This window comes from Chiloscyllium punctatum, chromosome 4, assembly GCF_047496795.1.
Source record: "Chiloscyllium punctatum isolate Juve2018m chromosome 4, sChiPun1.3, whole genome shotgun sequence".
Classification (NCBI taxonomy): domain Eukaryota; kingdom Metazoa; phylum Chordata; class Chondrichthyes; order Orectolobiformes; family Hemiscylliidae; genus Chiloscyllium; species Chiloscyllium punctatum.
The window spans coordinates 129,122,265-129,137,855 of record NC_092742.1 but is presented as its reverse complement, the minus strand read 5'-3'; the positions used below and the strand labels follow the sequence as shown (position 1 = coordinate 129,137,855).

At 52.5% G+C, this 15,591-nt stretch overlaps 1 protein-coding gene across 2 annotated transcripts in view; it reads right to left on the bottom strand.

Annotated features, from left to right (window-relative positions):
• Nucleotides 1-12,753, bottom strand: part of LOC140475969 (aldehyde dehydrogenase family 3 member B1-like) — a 118,403-nt gene extending 105,650 nt beyond the window's left edge. The window contains exons 1-5 of one of the 2 annotated variants that reach the window (XM_072567879.1): nucleotides 12,592-12,753; nucleotides 9,777-9,887; nucleotides 7,396-7,516; nucleotides 6,016-6,101; nucleotides 1,061-1,142 (exon numbers count right to left, since the gene is read on the bottom strand). In XM_072567879.1, the coding sequence (XP_072423980.1) occupies nucleotides 1,061-1,142; nucleotides 6,016-6,101; nucleotides 7,396-7,516; nucleotides 9,777-9,887; nucleotides 12,592-12,753 (562 nt within the window). The remainder of the gene's footprint in view (nucleotides 1-1,060; nucleotides 1,143-6,015; nucleotides 6,102-7,395; nucleotides 7,517-9,776; nucleotides 9,888-12,591) is intronic. The other variant, XM_072567880.1, reaches the window with a different exon arrangement.
• Between the last annotated feature and the right edge of the window lie 2,838 nt (nucleotides 12,754-15,591).

The following is a 15,591-nucleotide window of genomic DNA, read 5'->3' as shown; positions in this document are numbered from 1 at the left end:
TCACAGAGACATAGTTTCATAGAGTCATAGAGTCATAGAGACACAGAGTCACAGATTCACAGGGACACAGAGACATAGAGTCACAGCGACACAGAGTCACAACATCACAGAGTCACAGAGTCATAGAGTCACAGAGATTCAGTTTCACAGAGGCATGGAGACACAGAGACACAGAGTCACAGAGTCACAGAGACACAGAGTTATAGAATTATATAGTTACAGTGCCACAGTGTTGCAGAGTTATAAATTTATATAGTCATATAGTCACAGAGTCACAGATAGATTCACAATTCATAGAGTCACAGACTCATAGCAATTCACAACATAGAAACAGACCCTTCAGTCCACCCCATCCATGCCCACCAGATAGCATAACTCAGCCCTGTCCCATTTGCCAGCACTTGGCCCATGTCCCTCCAAACCCTTCCTATTCATATACCCATCCAGATGCCTCTTAAATGTTGCAATCGTACCAGCCTCCACCACTTCCTCTGGCAGCTCATTCCATACATGTACCTCCCTCTGGGTGAAAAAGTTGCCCCTTAGTTCTCATTTATACCTTTCCCCTCTCACCCTAAATCTATTCCCTCTATTTCTGGACTCCCCCATCCTGGGAAATGAAACTTGTCTATTTATCCTCTCCATGTCCTTCATGACTTTTCAAACCTCTATAAGGTCACCCCTCATCCTCCGACGCTCCAGATAAAACAGCCCCAGCCTGTTCAGCCTCTCCCTGTAGCTCAAACCCTCCAAAACCGGCAACATCCTTGTAAATCTTTTCTGAACCCTTTCAAGTTTCACAACGTCCTTCAGATAGGAGGGAGACCAGAGTTGTATGCAATATTCAAATTCTCACTCAATCACCGTCTCCAAAATACAACAATCTGCACGCTGATTTTGTGTCTTCAGTTTAATGTCTGGCCAGCTCCTGTGTCCCTTGAGGCTGCCTGGCCTTAGCGTTCTGCTGTCCCGGCACTGTATTCTGACTGCCCCCCACCACCTCCCCCCCCCCCCCCCCCCCCCCCCACCCCATGTGTCCCAGTTTGATGCCCCCTCTCACCTGTATAAAAGATATAATCAAACTTATACTGCAGGAGTTTCCTCGTCTCGGCTGGTCCTCCAGTGAACACAGCGAAACAATCCTGAAGAGGCAGAAATAGAGTTCAGGGCATGGTGTGTGAGTGAGGATCCCTCGATACTGCCTATAACACTCCCAGGGTCAGCGCAACACTTTTAATCTGAAGTAAAGATCCATCTGCACTGTCCCCCCATCAAACACTCCCAGGACAGGGACAGCATAGGGTTAGATACCAAGTAAAGCTTCCTCTACACTGTCCCCCATCAAACACTCTCAGGACAGGGACAGCACAAGGATAGATACAAAGTAAAGCTCCCTCTACACTGTCCCCCCATCAAACACTCCCAGGACAGGGAAAGCACAGGGTTAGATACAGAGTGAAGCTTCCTCTACACTGCCTCCATCAAACACTCCCAGGACAGGGACAGCACAGGGTTAGTTACAGTGTAAAGCTACCTCTACATCAGTCCCATCAAACACTCCCAGGACAGGGACAGCACAGGGATAGATACAGAGTAAAGCTCCCTCTATACTGTCCCCATCAAACACTCCCAGGACAGGGACAGCACGGGGTTAGATACAGAGTAAAGCTCCCTCTACACTGTCCCCCATCAAACACTCCCCGGACAGAGACAGCACAGGGATAGATACAGAGTAAAGCTCCCTCTATACTGTCCCCATCAAACACTCCCAGGACAGGGACAGCATGGGGTTAGACACAGAGTAAAGCGTCCTCTACACTGTCTCCATCAAACACTCCAATGACAGGGACAGCACGGGGTTAGATACAGAGTAAAGCTCCCTCTACACTGTCTCCATCAAACACTCCAATGACAGGGACAGCACAGGGAGAGATAGAGAGTAAAGCTCCCTCTACACTGTCCCCCATCAAACACTCCCAGGACAGGAACAGCACAAGGATAGATACAAAGTAAAGCTCCCTCTACACTGTCCCCCATCAAACACTCCAATGACAGGAACAACACGGGGTTAGATACAGAGTAAACTTCCCCCACACTGTCCCCATCAACCACACTCAGCACAGGGACAGCACAGGGTGATTTACAGAATAAAGCTCCCTCCACACTGTCCCCACCAAACACTCCCAGGACAGGGACAGCACAGGATTAGTTACAGTGTAAAGCTTCTTCTATATCAGTCCCATCAAACACTCCCAGGACAGGGAAAGCACAGGGTTAGATACAGAGTAAAGCTCCCTCGACACTGTCTGCATCAAACACTCCCAGGACAGGGACACGGGGTTAGATACAGAGGAAAGCTCCCTCGACACTGTCCCCATCAAACACTCCCAGGACAGGGACACGGGGTTAGATACAGAGGAAAGCTCCCTCTACACTGTCCCCCATCAAACACTCCCAGGACAGGGACAGCACAGGGATAGATACAGAGTAAAGCTCCCTCTACACTGTCCCCATCAAACACTCCCAGGACAGGGACAGCATGGGGTTAGATACAGAGTAAAGCTCCCTCTACACTGTCTCCATCAAACATTCCAATGACAGGGACAGCACGGGGTTAGATACAGAGTAAATCTCCCTCTACACTGTCTCTATCAAACACTCCCAGGACAGGGACAGCACAGGGAGAGATAGAGAGTAAAGCTCCCTCTACACTGTCCCCCATCAAACACTCCAATGACAGGAACAGCACAAGAATAGATACAAAGTAAAGCTCCCTCTACACTGTCGCTATCATCCCCTCCCAGGACAGGGACAGCACAGGGTTAGGTAAAGAGGAAAGCTGTTCCCATCAAACAGCACTAATATTGGGTCAACGTTTTCTGGACAAGGATTAGGAATTCATTAAAGATTATTCCCAACTTCAAACAGAATTAAACAGGATAATGGAAGGTTGGCCTTTCCCTCAGCTTTTCGTTATTCATTCTCAGACCTGGGCGTGATTGGTTTTCTGTCCTTTATTGCCTGTGCCGAGTTGCCCCCTTGAGAAGGTGAGGGTGACCCTGCCTTCTTGAACCGCTGCATGCCATGTGCTGCAGGCCGAACCCACAATGCCTTGTGGGATGGAGCGCCGAGATTCTGACCCAGTCATAGTGAAGGAACGATGATACATTTCCGAGTCAGGATGACGAGCGGCTTGGAGGGGAAGTTGCAGGGGGTGGGGGGTTCCCATGTACCTGCTGCCCTTGGCCTTTGCAACGGAAATGGTCTTGAGTTTGGAAGATGTTGTCTGAGGATCTTTGGTGAATTACTGCGGTGTGACCTGGTAGATAGTACACACTGCTGCTCCCGAGTGTTGGTGGTGCAGGGATTGAATGCTTGTGGATGTGGTGCCAATCAAGGAGGTTGCTTTGTCCTGGAATGTGTCAATCTTCTTGAGCGTTGTTGGAGCTGCACCCATCCAGGCAAGTGGGGAACGTTCCAATGCCCTCCTGATTTGGGGCTTGCAGAAAGGGCGTAGATTTTGGAGGGTCAGGAGGTGAGTTACTCTCCCCAGTCTCTGACCCACTCTTGCAGCCACTGTGGGGAGTCCAGTTGAGTTGCTGGATTAGTGGTGCTGGAAGAGCACAGCAGGTCAGGCAGCATCCGAGGAGCAGCGAAATTGACGTTTCGGGCAAAAGCCCTTCATCAGGAATAAAGGCAGTGAGCCTGAAGGGTGGAGAGATAAGCTAGAGGAGGGTGGGGGTGGGGAGAGAGTAGCATCGAGTACAATGGGTGAGTGGGGGAGGGGATGAAGGTGATAGGTCAGGGAGGAGAGGGTGGAGTGGATAGGTGGAAAAGAAGATAGGCAGGTCGGACAAGTTCGGACAAGTCATGGGGACAGTGCTGAGCTGGAAGTTTGGAACTAGGGTGATGTGGGGTAAGGGGAAATGAGGAAACTGTTGAAGTCCACATTGATGCCCTGGGGTTGAAGTGTTCCGAGGCGGAAGATGAGGCATTCTTCCTCCAGGCGTCTGGTGGTGAGGGAGTGGCGGTGAAGGAGGCCCAGGACCTCCAGGTGGTCAATGGTAACCCCCAAGGACGTTGATAGTGGGGGATTCCATGATGGTAAGAGCATTGAGAATTGTCAAGGGTCAGCGATTAGATTCTGTCTAATTGGAGTCGGTCATTGGCTAACATTTGCCTGTTGCGAATGTTCCTTGTTGGAATTTGCACAGGCAGGAAGAGTCGATGAGAGATGCTGACGGTGATGATGCATCTATACAGAGAGCTTGACATAATCCCAGCTGAGTTGATGGGGGGAGGAGGACGGAGGGGGCAGAACAGGGCAATAGATCATTAACGTTCGGGGGAGTCAGCACTGGGCTCAGTGAGAGCCAGGTAGAGCAGTTCCAAACTCTCTGCTGACATCAGTCTGACCCAACTAGGGGCCCATAGGAAACTTCAAAACTGACACTGAGCATTTTGTGCGGAAGGGGATTAAACGTTGCAGAACACATGCAGCAAAATTGGTCAGAAATATATAATCAGCCTCAGCCTGACTAACCCACAAACTTCAGATGGAGGGGCTGAATGGCCTCCTGTTCCTGTGGGACAGGCTAAGAGAAAGGGGCTGAATGGCCTGTAGTTCCTGTGGGACAGGATGGAGAAAGGGGGCTGAATGGCCTTTTGTTCCTGTGGGACAGGATGGAGAAAGGGGCTGAATGGCCTGTAGTTCCTGTGGGACAGGATGAAGAAAGGGGCTGAATGGCCTCTTGTTCATGTGGGATAGAATGGAGAAGGGGGCTGGAAGTCCTCTTGTTCCTGTGGGACAGGCTGGAGAAGGGGGCTGAATGGCCTGTTCCTGTGGGACAGACTGGAAAATAGGGATAAATGGCTCGTTCCTGTGGGACAGGCCGAATAAGGGGGGTGAATGGCCTCCTGTTCCTTTGGGACAGGCTGGAGAAGGGGCTGAATGGCCTCCTGTTCCTGTGGGACAGGCTGGAGAAGGGGGGCTGAATGGCCTCCTGTTCCTGTGGGACAGGCTGGAGAAGGGGGCTGAATGGACTGTTCCTGTGGGACAGGCTAGAGAAACGGCTGAATGGCCTCCCGTTCCTGTGGGACAGGCTGGAGAAGGGGCTGAATGGACTGTTCCTGTGGGACAGGATGAAGAAAGGGGCTGAATGGCCTCTTGTTCCTGTGGGATAGAATGGAGAAGGGGGCTGAAAGTCCTCTTGTTCCTGTGGGACAGGCTGGAGAAGGGGCTGAATGGACTGTTCCTGTGGGACAGGCTGGAGAAGGGGCTGAATGGCCTCCCATTCCTGTGGGACAGGCTGGAGAAGGGGCTGAATGGACTGTTCCTGTGGGACAGGCTGGAGAAGGGGCTGAATGGCCTCCCATTCCTGTGGCATAGGCTCGAGGAGGGGGGCTGAATGGCCTCCTGTTCTTGTGGGACAGGCTTTAGTAGGGGGTGAATGGCCTGTTTCTGTAGGACGGGCTGGAGTAGGGGCTGAATGGCCTCCTTTTCCTGTGGGACAGGCTGGAGAAGGGGCTGAATGGCCTCCTGTTCCTGTGGGACAGGCTGGAGAAGGGGCTGAATGGCCTCCTGTTCCTGTGGGACAGGCTGGAGAAGGGGGCTGAATGGTCTCCTGTTCCTGTGGGACAGGCTGGAGAAGGGGGGCTGAATGGTCTCCTGTTCCTGTGGGACGGGCTGGAGAAGGGGGCTGAATGGCCTCCTGTTCCTATGGGACAGGCTGGAGAAGGGGGGCTGAATGGCCTCCTGTTCCTGTGGAACAGGCTGGAGAAGGGGGCTGAATGGCCTCCTGTTCCTGTGGAACAGGCTGGAGAAGGTAATGAACTGTGGATGTGTGCACATTTAAGAGGCATTTGGATGGGTATATGAATAGGAAGGGTTTGGAGGGATATGGGCTGGGTGCTGGCAGGTGGGACTAGGTTGGGCTGGGATATCTGGTCGGCATGGACGGGTTGGACCGAAGGGTCTGTTTCTATGCTGTAGACCTCTCTGACTCTATGACTCACCTTGTCCAGGTACTGGGGGATGAGTTTGCTCAGGAGAGCCGCTGTATTGACACTCACTTCCGAAGGCTTGAGGACAACGCAGTTCCCTGTGGGATCGACAGGAACAGACAGAGTGAGGGGGGGGGCAGGAGGGTTAAACCGAGACTCTCAGTGTTTACTGAGCAGAGCCTTCCCCACGGTCACAGACACCAGCAACCCTTCCTGTTTCTAGAGGGGAGCAGACCATCCCGAAACCTCACCTCCCCCACCACCGCCAACTCCGTCACCATCAGCGGGGAAGGAACCCAGGCCGTCTTTTACCCCCCAAACCCAAAATAAGGGCAAGCAGGTGGCCCTTCGGCCCCTTCCATGCCTGTGTGATCAGCTCTGATCCTGCCATTCCCACACTCCCGTCCGGCCCTGAGCAGCCTTGGGTTCCCTCAGCCTGGGATCCTGTTGTGCCCATGTGCGGCTCGGGGTGGGGGAGGGGGAGGAAAGAGCCAGAACCTGGGATCTTGCTGTGCACATCTGAGATTAAGGGTGGAGCCCCAGCGCTGCCACCAGCTCAGGTTGGTTGGGGTGGGGAGTTGGATTCTGGGATCTTCCTGTGCCTCACCGTCCCTACTGTTACTACCTAAATGGAATCAATTTAGGTAAAGGGGCAGTACAGAGAGATCTGGGTGTTCTTGTACACCAGTCAATGAAGGTAAGCATGTAGGTACAGCAGGTAGTGAAGAAGGCTAATAGCATGCTGGCCTTCATAACAAGAGGGATTGAGTATAGAAGCAAAGAGGTTCTTCTGCAGCTGTGCAGGGCCCTGGTGAGACCACACCTGGAGTATTGTGTGCAGTTCTGGTCTCCAAATTTGAGGAAAGACATTCTGGCTATTGAGGGAGTGCAGCGTAGGTTCACGAGGTCGATTCCTCGAATGGCGGGATTACCTTACACTGAAAGACTGGAACGACTGGGCTTGTATACCCTTGAGTTTAGAAGACTGAGAGGGGATCTGATTGAAACATATAAGATTATGAAAGGATTGGACACTCTGGAGACAGGAAACATGTTTCCGCTGATGGGTGAGTGCCGAACCAGAGGACACAGCTTAAAAATACGGGGTAGACCATTTAGGACAGAGATGAGGAGAAACCTCTTCACCCAGAGAGTGGTGGCTGTGTGGAATGCTCTGCCCCAGAGGGCAGTGGAGGCCCAGTCTCTGGATTCATTTAAGAAAGAGTTGGATAGAGCTCTCAACGATAGTGGAATCAAGGGGTATGGAGATAAGGCAGGAACAGGATACTGATTAGGAATGATCAGCCATGATCGTATTGAATGGCGGTGCAGGCTCGAAGGGCAGAATGGCCTACTCCTGCACCTATTGTCTGTTATCTATTGTCTACTGACCTGCAGCGATGGCTCCAACCAAGGGGGTCAGCAGCAGCTGAATGGGCTGACTCCAGGCTGCGATGATCAGGGCCACTCCAAACGGCTCCTTCCGGATAAAACATTGGTCCAGCTTGGTTACCTGGGAATGGCAGGAGGCAAACATCATTGCCAATCCGTGCCCGATCCGAATCCCGCCAGCCCTGGGGGAGGAAGACTGGGAAAGGCTCCAACTGGGAAAGCCATGGAATGGGCAGAACGTGAACTCCCCATGCAGAGAGGCAGTGTGACAAACGATGGCCTCACTTTGTGCCATTGGGAGTTCAGTCTCCCACAGAGACACTGCCGGTGGCTGGGAGCTCACTGGGCTGCATGACTGGAAGAGAGTTGGAAAGAGATATGGACAACAGAGAGAGGGAGAGAGAGACACACATAGACAGACAGAGAGAGAGAGAGTCACAAACATTGAAAGAGAGAGTGAGAGGGAGTGCGAGAGAGAGAAACACAGAGAGAGAGAGAGGGTGTGAGAGAGGGAGAGACAGACAGTGAGAGCGAGAGAGAGATACATAAGATACAGAGAGAGAGAGACAGAGACAGAGAAAGAGAAAGATTGACAGAGGTAGAGAGAAACAGAGAGAGTGAGAGAGACAGAGAGCGCGAGTTAGAAAGAGAGACACACAAACTGAGAGACACACAGAGTGGGAGTGAGAGAGGGAGATAGACAGAGAGACAGAGAGAGAGTCAGAGGGAGAGTGAGAGAGAGGGAGTGAGAGGTAGAGAGACACCGATAGACAGAGTGAGAGAGACAGAGAGAGGGAGTGAGAGAGACACACACAGAGACAGATACAGAGTGAGAGAGGGAGAGACAGACAGAGGGAGAGATGGAGAGATAGAGGGAGAGTCAGAAAGAAAGAGAGGGAGTGAGAAAAGTAGAGAGTGAGAGAGAGAGACAGAGACAGCGAGGGAGTGAGAGAGGTGGAGAGACAGAGAGTGAGAGAGAGGGGGAGTGAGAGAGGTAGAGAGAGACAGAGAAAGTGAGAGTGACAGAGTGAGATGGAATGAGAGACAGAGAGTGAGAAACAGAGAGAGAGAGGGAGTAAGAGAGACAGAGAGAGAGAGAGAGACAGAGAAAGAGAATGTGAGAGAGGGAGATACAGACAGAGAGACAGAGAGAGCGAGTGAGAGAGGGAGAAAGACAGAGTGAGAGAGACAGACAGAGAGAGTGAGATAGACAGAAAGAGACACACAGAGAAAGAGAGAGAGATAGAGAGAGTGGAGAGGCAGAGGTAAAGACTCAGGCCAAGCAGGGGAAATCGATGAGGGTTTGATGAATCACACCTCAACCTGCTGCAGGCTATTCACTTGGAAAATGTCAAAGCTGAATACCCACCACCCATCTGGGACAAAAATAAAAACCTCACTGCCTCAGCTAGAAACAAGGGTAAATCTCCCAGCCTCCAGCAAGGAGCACACCACTCAGCCTACACCTAGGCACAGGGCTCTCAGTATGGTCCAAGGATCACTCTGGTCCGTCTGTGTGAGGTGAGGCTGGAGGACCAGGTTTGGAGGGATATGGGCTGGGTGCTGGCAGGTGGCACTAGATTGGGTTGGGATATCAGGTCGGTGTGGACGGGTGGACCAAAGGGCTGTTTCTGTGCTGTACACCTCTATGACTCTGTGACCCCCGGCCCCCCTACAAGGAAACACACTGATCAGGCTGCCCTTCACCACCAATCTCTACTACCTACAAGATGCACTGCAGAAATTCACCAAAGATCCTCACACAGCACCTTCCAGACCCCAAAACTGCTTGTATATCGAAGGACAAAGACAGCAGGTACATGGGAACACCAGCCCCTCCAATTCCAGCTGTGAAAATAATCTCCCTTTGAAACATTTGCACATCATTTTAGACTCTATGGCAGCATTACAGACAATAAAAGATACGGGAGCACTTGAGCAATGGAGAGAGACAGAGGGAGTGAGACGGACTGAGAGTTGCAGGGATAGCGGGAGAGAGAGAGCGAGAGGTATTGAAAGAGGGCAATTGAGAGATGGAGAGACAGGAACAGAGTGATGGAGGAACGACAAGGAGAGGGAAGTGGATGATGATGGGTTAGTGTAGGGGGAGGAGCTGAGAATAGTGCACGGGTCGGCACAACATCGAGGGCCAAAGGGCCTGTCTGCGCTGTATTGTTCAATGTTCGATTTATTATGAACCAGAGAGATGCAGATGAAGAGACATGGACAGAGGGGGATTGAGAGGTGGAAGGAGATAATGCGAGAGAGAGAGAGAGAGAAAGAGAGGGGGGCAGGACAGAGAGAGAGTGAGAAAGGGGGGGGGGTGCGGGAGAGACAGAGAGGGGGGGGAGAGAGAAGATGTCTCCACCCCCAATACCTACAAACGTTTTCTCCACAAACTCGGCAGCGACCCAGCTTTTGATGTTGTTAATTGCAGAAATCGCCTCGTTTTTCACAAACGCAATCTCAGCAATCATTGCCTCAAACTTCGGCTGGAAAACACAACAGGCATTAGACAGACCCTCCCACACACCCTCCCACACACCCTCCCACACACCCTCCCACACACCCTCCCACACACCCTCCAAAAGACTCTCCCAGAGACCCTCCCACACACCCTCCCACACACCCTCCCACACACCATCCCACACACCCTCCCACACACCCTCCCACACACCCTCCCACACACCCTCCAAAAGACCCTCCCACACACCCTCCCACACACCCTCCCACACACCCTCCAAAAGACTCTCCCAGAGACCCTCCCACACACCCTCCCACACACCCTCCCACACACCCTCCCACATACCCTCTCACAGACCCTCCCACAGACACTCCCACAGACACTCCCACACACCTTCACACAGACCCTCCCACACACCATCCCACTGGGTGACACACCCTCCCACTGGCTGGCACACCCATCCACTGGGTGGTACACCCTCCCACAAGGTGACTCATCCTGCCACTGGGTGACAGACTCTCCCACTGGGTGACACACCCACCCACTGGATCACACACTCTCCCACTGGATGACACACCCTCTCACTGGGTGCCAGACTCTCTCACTGGGTGACACATCCTCCCACTGGGTGACACACCCTGCCACTGGGTGACACATCCACCCACTGGGTGACACACCCATCCACTGGATGGCACACCCTCCCACTGGGTGACACACCCTCCCACTGGATGACACACCCATCCACTGGATGGCACACCTTCCCACTGGGTGACACACCCTCCCACTGGATGACACACCCATCCACTGGGTGACACACCCTCCCACTGGGTGACACATCCTCCCACTGGGTGCCAGACTCTCTCACTGGGTGACACACCCTCCCACTGGGTGCCAGACTCTCCCACTGGATGACACACCCTCCCACTGGGTGCCAGACTCTCCCACTGGGTGACACACCCTCCCACTGGATGACACACCCTCCCACTGGGTGACACACCCTCCCAGTGGATGACACACCCTCCCACTGGGTGACACACCCTCCCAGTGGATGACACCCCCCCCCCCCACTGGATGCCAGACTCTCCCACTGGGTGCCAGACTCTCCCACTGAGTGACACACCCTCCCACTGGGTGACACACCCTCCCACTGGCTGGCACACCCATCCACTGGGTGACACACCCTCCCACTGGGTGACACACCCTCCCACTGGGTGAGGGACCCTCCCTCTGGGTGACACACCCTCCCACTTGGTGGCAAACCCTCCCACTGGGTGAGGGACCCTCCCACTGGGTGATGCACCCTCCCCTGGGTGACGCACCCTCCCACTGGGTGACACACCCATCCACTGGGTGACAGACTCTCCCACTGGGTGACAGACTCTCCCACTGGGTGACACACCCTCTCACTGGATGACACACCCTCCCACTGGGTGACACACCCTCCCACTGGGTGAGGGACCCTCCCACTGGGTGACACACCCTCCCACTGGGTGAGGGACCCTCCCACTGGGTGACACACCCTCCCAGTGGGTGACACACCCTCCTCATGGGTGAGGGACCCTCCCACTGGGTGACACATCCTCCCACTGGGCGACACATCCTCCCACTGGGTGACACACCATCCCACTGGGTGACACACCCTCCCACTGGGTGAGGGACCCTCCCACTGGGTGACACACCCTCCCACTGGGTGAGGGACCCTCCCACTGGGTGACACACCCTCCCACTGGGTGACACACCCTCCTCATGGGTGAGGGACCCTCCCACTGGGTGACACATCCTCCCACTGGGCGACACATCCTCCCACTGGGTGACACACCATCCCACTGGGTGACACACCCTCCCACTGGGTGAGGGACCCTCCCACTGGGTGACACACCCTCCCACTGGGTGACACACCCTCCCACTGGGTGACACATCCTCCCACTGGGTGACACACCCTCCCACTGGGTGACACACCCTCCCGTTGTGTGACACACCATCCCACTGGGTGACACACCCTCCCACTGGGTGACACATCCTCCCACTGGGTGACACACCCTCCTACTGGGTGACACACCCTCCCGTTGTGTGACACATCCTCCCACTGGGTGACACACCCTCCCACTGGGTGAGGGACCCTCCCACTGGGTGACACACCCTCCCGTTGGGTGACACACTCTCCCACTGGATGACACACCCATCCATTGGGTGACACACCCTCCCATTGGGTGACACACCCTCCCGTTGGGTGACACACTCTCCCACTGGGTGACACACCCATCCATTGGGTGACACACCCTCCCATTGGGTGACACACTCTCCCACTGGGTGACACACCCTCCCACTGGGTGACACACCCTCCCACTGGGTGACAGACTCTCCCACTGGGTGACACACCCTCCCACTGGGTGACACACCCTCCCACTGGGTGAGGGACCCTCCCACTGGGTGAGGGACCCTCCCACTGGATGACACACCCTCCCGTTGGGTGACACACTCTCCCACTGGGTGACACACCCTCCCACTGGGTGACACACTCTCCCACTGGGTGACACACCCTCCCACTGGGTGACAGACTCTCCCACTGGGTGACACACCCTCCCACTGGGTGACACACCCTCCCACTGGGTGAGGGACCCTCCCACTGGGTGACACACCCTCCCGTTGGGTGACACACTCTCCCACTGGGTGACACACCCTCCCACTGGGTGACACACCCTCCCACCGAGTGAGGGACCCTGCTGGTGAACCTTGCGCAGATCCTGGTCGAGAACATCGAGTAGTGCCGTTTCATTATCCTGAAGGAGAGTGAGCAGTGAGCGGAGCTGGGTGATGCGGAACTCCACTGACTTGGTCTTCCCGCTCAGATAGGCACGGCGTAAACTCAACAGGGACTCGGCGAATGGCGTCATCGCCCAGAGAGAGAGAGACTGCTGGACAATAACAGAATAACCCATCAGACAGACAGCCTGCCCCAAAGGAATGGCCTTCACCTGGGGAATGTTCCAGCAGGACAACCCAGGAGGTGTTTGAACAGCCCATTGAGACTGCACCAACCTGTCCATGGATTGGTCACCCTTACAACTGCTACTGAGACCTGCTGTTCATTGTGTCTCAGTGTCAGCTCCTGTACAGACTCTGTGTGTCTGTGTGTATCTCTGTGTCTGTGTGTCTATGTGCGACAGTGAGTGTGTGCATCTGTGTGTATCTATGTGTGTGTGTGTGACTATGTGTCAATGTGTGTCTGTGAGTGTGTGTCTGTGTGTCAATGTGTGTGCCTGTGAGTGTGTGTGAGTGTGTGTCTGTGTGACTATGAGTCAATGTGTGTGTCTGTGAGTGTCTGTGAGTGTGTGTCTGTGTGTCAATGTGTGTGCCTGTGTGTGTCTGTGTGACTGTGTGTCAATGTGTGTGTCTGTGAGTGTGTGTCTGTGTGACTATGTGTCAATGTGTGTGTCTGTGAGTGTCTGTGAGTGTGTGTCTGTGTGTCAATGTGTGTGTCTGTGAGTATGTGTCTGTGTGACTATGTGTCAATATGTGTGTCTGTGAGTGTCTGTGAGTGTGTGTCTGTGTGTCAATGTGTGTGTCTGTGAGTGTGTGTCTGTGTGACTGTGTGTCAATGTGTGTGTCTGTGTGACTGTGTGTCAATGTGTGTGTCTGTGAGTGTGTGTGAGTGTGTGTCTGTATGTCAATGTGTGTGTCTGTGAGTGTCTGTGAGTGTGTGTCTGTGTGTCAATGTGTGTGCCTGTGTGTGTCTGTGTGACTGTGTGTCAATGTGTGTGTCTGTGAGTGTGTGTCTGTGTGACTATGTGTCAATGTGTGTGTCTGTGAGTGTGTGCCTGTGTGTCAATATGTGTGTCTGTGAGTGTGTGTCTGTGTGACTGTGTCAATGTGAGTGTCTGTGAGTGTCTGTGTGACTGTGTCAATGTGAGTGTCTGTGAGTGTGTGTCTGTGTGACTGTGTCAATGTGAGTGTCTGTGAGTGTGTGTCTGTGTGACTGTGTCAATGTGGGTGTCTGTGAGTGTGTTTGTGTGATTGTGTGTCAATGTGTAAAAAAGCAAATTACTGCGGATGCTGGAATCTGAAACCAAAAGAGAAAATGCTGGAAAATCTCAGCAGGTCTGGCAGCATCTGTAAGGAGAGAAAAGAGCTGACGTTTCGAGTTTAACTGATCCGTTGTCAAAGTTTTGACTCGAAACGGAATGGGACTATTTGGTGCCACCATTTTGCCTCTAAACTGTTTTGGCACTTGTTACTTTGGCGCTGAGCTGTTTTGGCGCCAATTCAGAATTTTAAAAAGTCTTCTAGAGCCCGTAAGAAATTTGTTTTTATTGCATTGTAAGAAATAAATTGAATTCTTTTTTATTCATTATTTTTAACCTATTCATTATAAAAACGAATTTCTACATTTTGCTACATTTATCAAACACATATAGATAGCCATCGTGTGACAATTTGGGTTTGTCTCTCTCGCTTAGAATATTTTCAGCCATTCCTGGTATGGGCTGTACAAGAAAATAGAAAGGAAATTATATTACAGCTTTCCAATGTGAAGACAGAAGGGCTTAAGTATCATCAAGTTAGCAGGTGACTATGGACAATTGTTAAATGAGAAAATGTTTACAAAACGAGATTTGAATCTACAGCGGGTCATTACAGCTTTGACTATCAACTCTTGCAAGTTGAGAAAATTACATCGGGTCGTTAGTCATCCTCTCTTCTTTAACCAAACAAGACTTTTTTAAAATTCTGAATTGGCGCCAAAACAGCTCAGCGCCAAAGTAATGAGCGCCAAAACAGTTTAGAGCCAGAACGGTGGGGCCAAATGATCAGTGCCCAAAGGGCAGTGCCAAAACTCGAAATGTCAGCTCTTTTCTCTCCTTACAAATGCTGCCAGACCTGCTGAGATTTTCCAGCATTTTCTCTTTTGGTGTGTGTCAATATTTATGCCTGTGCGTCTGTGAGTGTGTGTCTGTGTGTCTGTGTGTGTCTGTGAGTGTGTGTCTGTGTGTCTGCATGTGTCTGTGAGTGTGTGTCTGTGTGTCTGCGTGTGTCTGTGAGTGTGTGTCTGCGTGTGTGAGTGTGTGCGTGTCAATGTGTGGATCTGTGCATTTGTTCGTGTGTGTGTGTGTGTGTGTGTGTGTACATCTGGAGTGTATGTGTCTCTGTGTCTGCATTTCGATATGTGTGTCTGTGTGTCTGTCCATGTGTGTAAGTATATATGTGTGAGTCTACATCAGTGAGCGTATGTGTGTGAGTATATCTGTGTCTGTGTGTGTGTGAGAGAGAGACTGTGTATATGTGTATGTTTGAGTGTGTGTGTGTGTGTGTGTGTGTGTATGAGCATGTGTGTGTGACTGTGTGAGTGTCTGCATGTGTGTGTGTGACTGTGTCTGTGTATGTGAGTGAGCGTGTGTGTGTGAGCATGTGTGAGTGACTGCGTGTGTGTGTGTGACACTCTGTGTGAGCGTATGTAAGTGACAGTGTGTACATGTGTGTACATGTGAGTGTGACTGTGTGTATGTCCATGTGTGTGACAGTGACTGTGTCTATGTGCTTGTGAGTGAGCGTATGTGTGTCAGTGACTCTGTGTGTGCGCGTGTGTGTGTGTGTGTGTGTGTGTGTGTGTGTGTGTGTACGTGTGTGTGTTTGTATGTTTGTGTGCGTGCGTATGCATGTGTGTGTGTGTGTATGCGTGCGTTTTAGGATGGGGTTCAGGGTAAGATTGTTGCTCACTTTGTGCTGTCCTGATC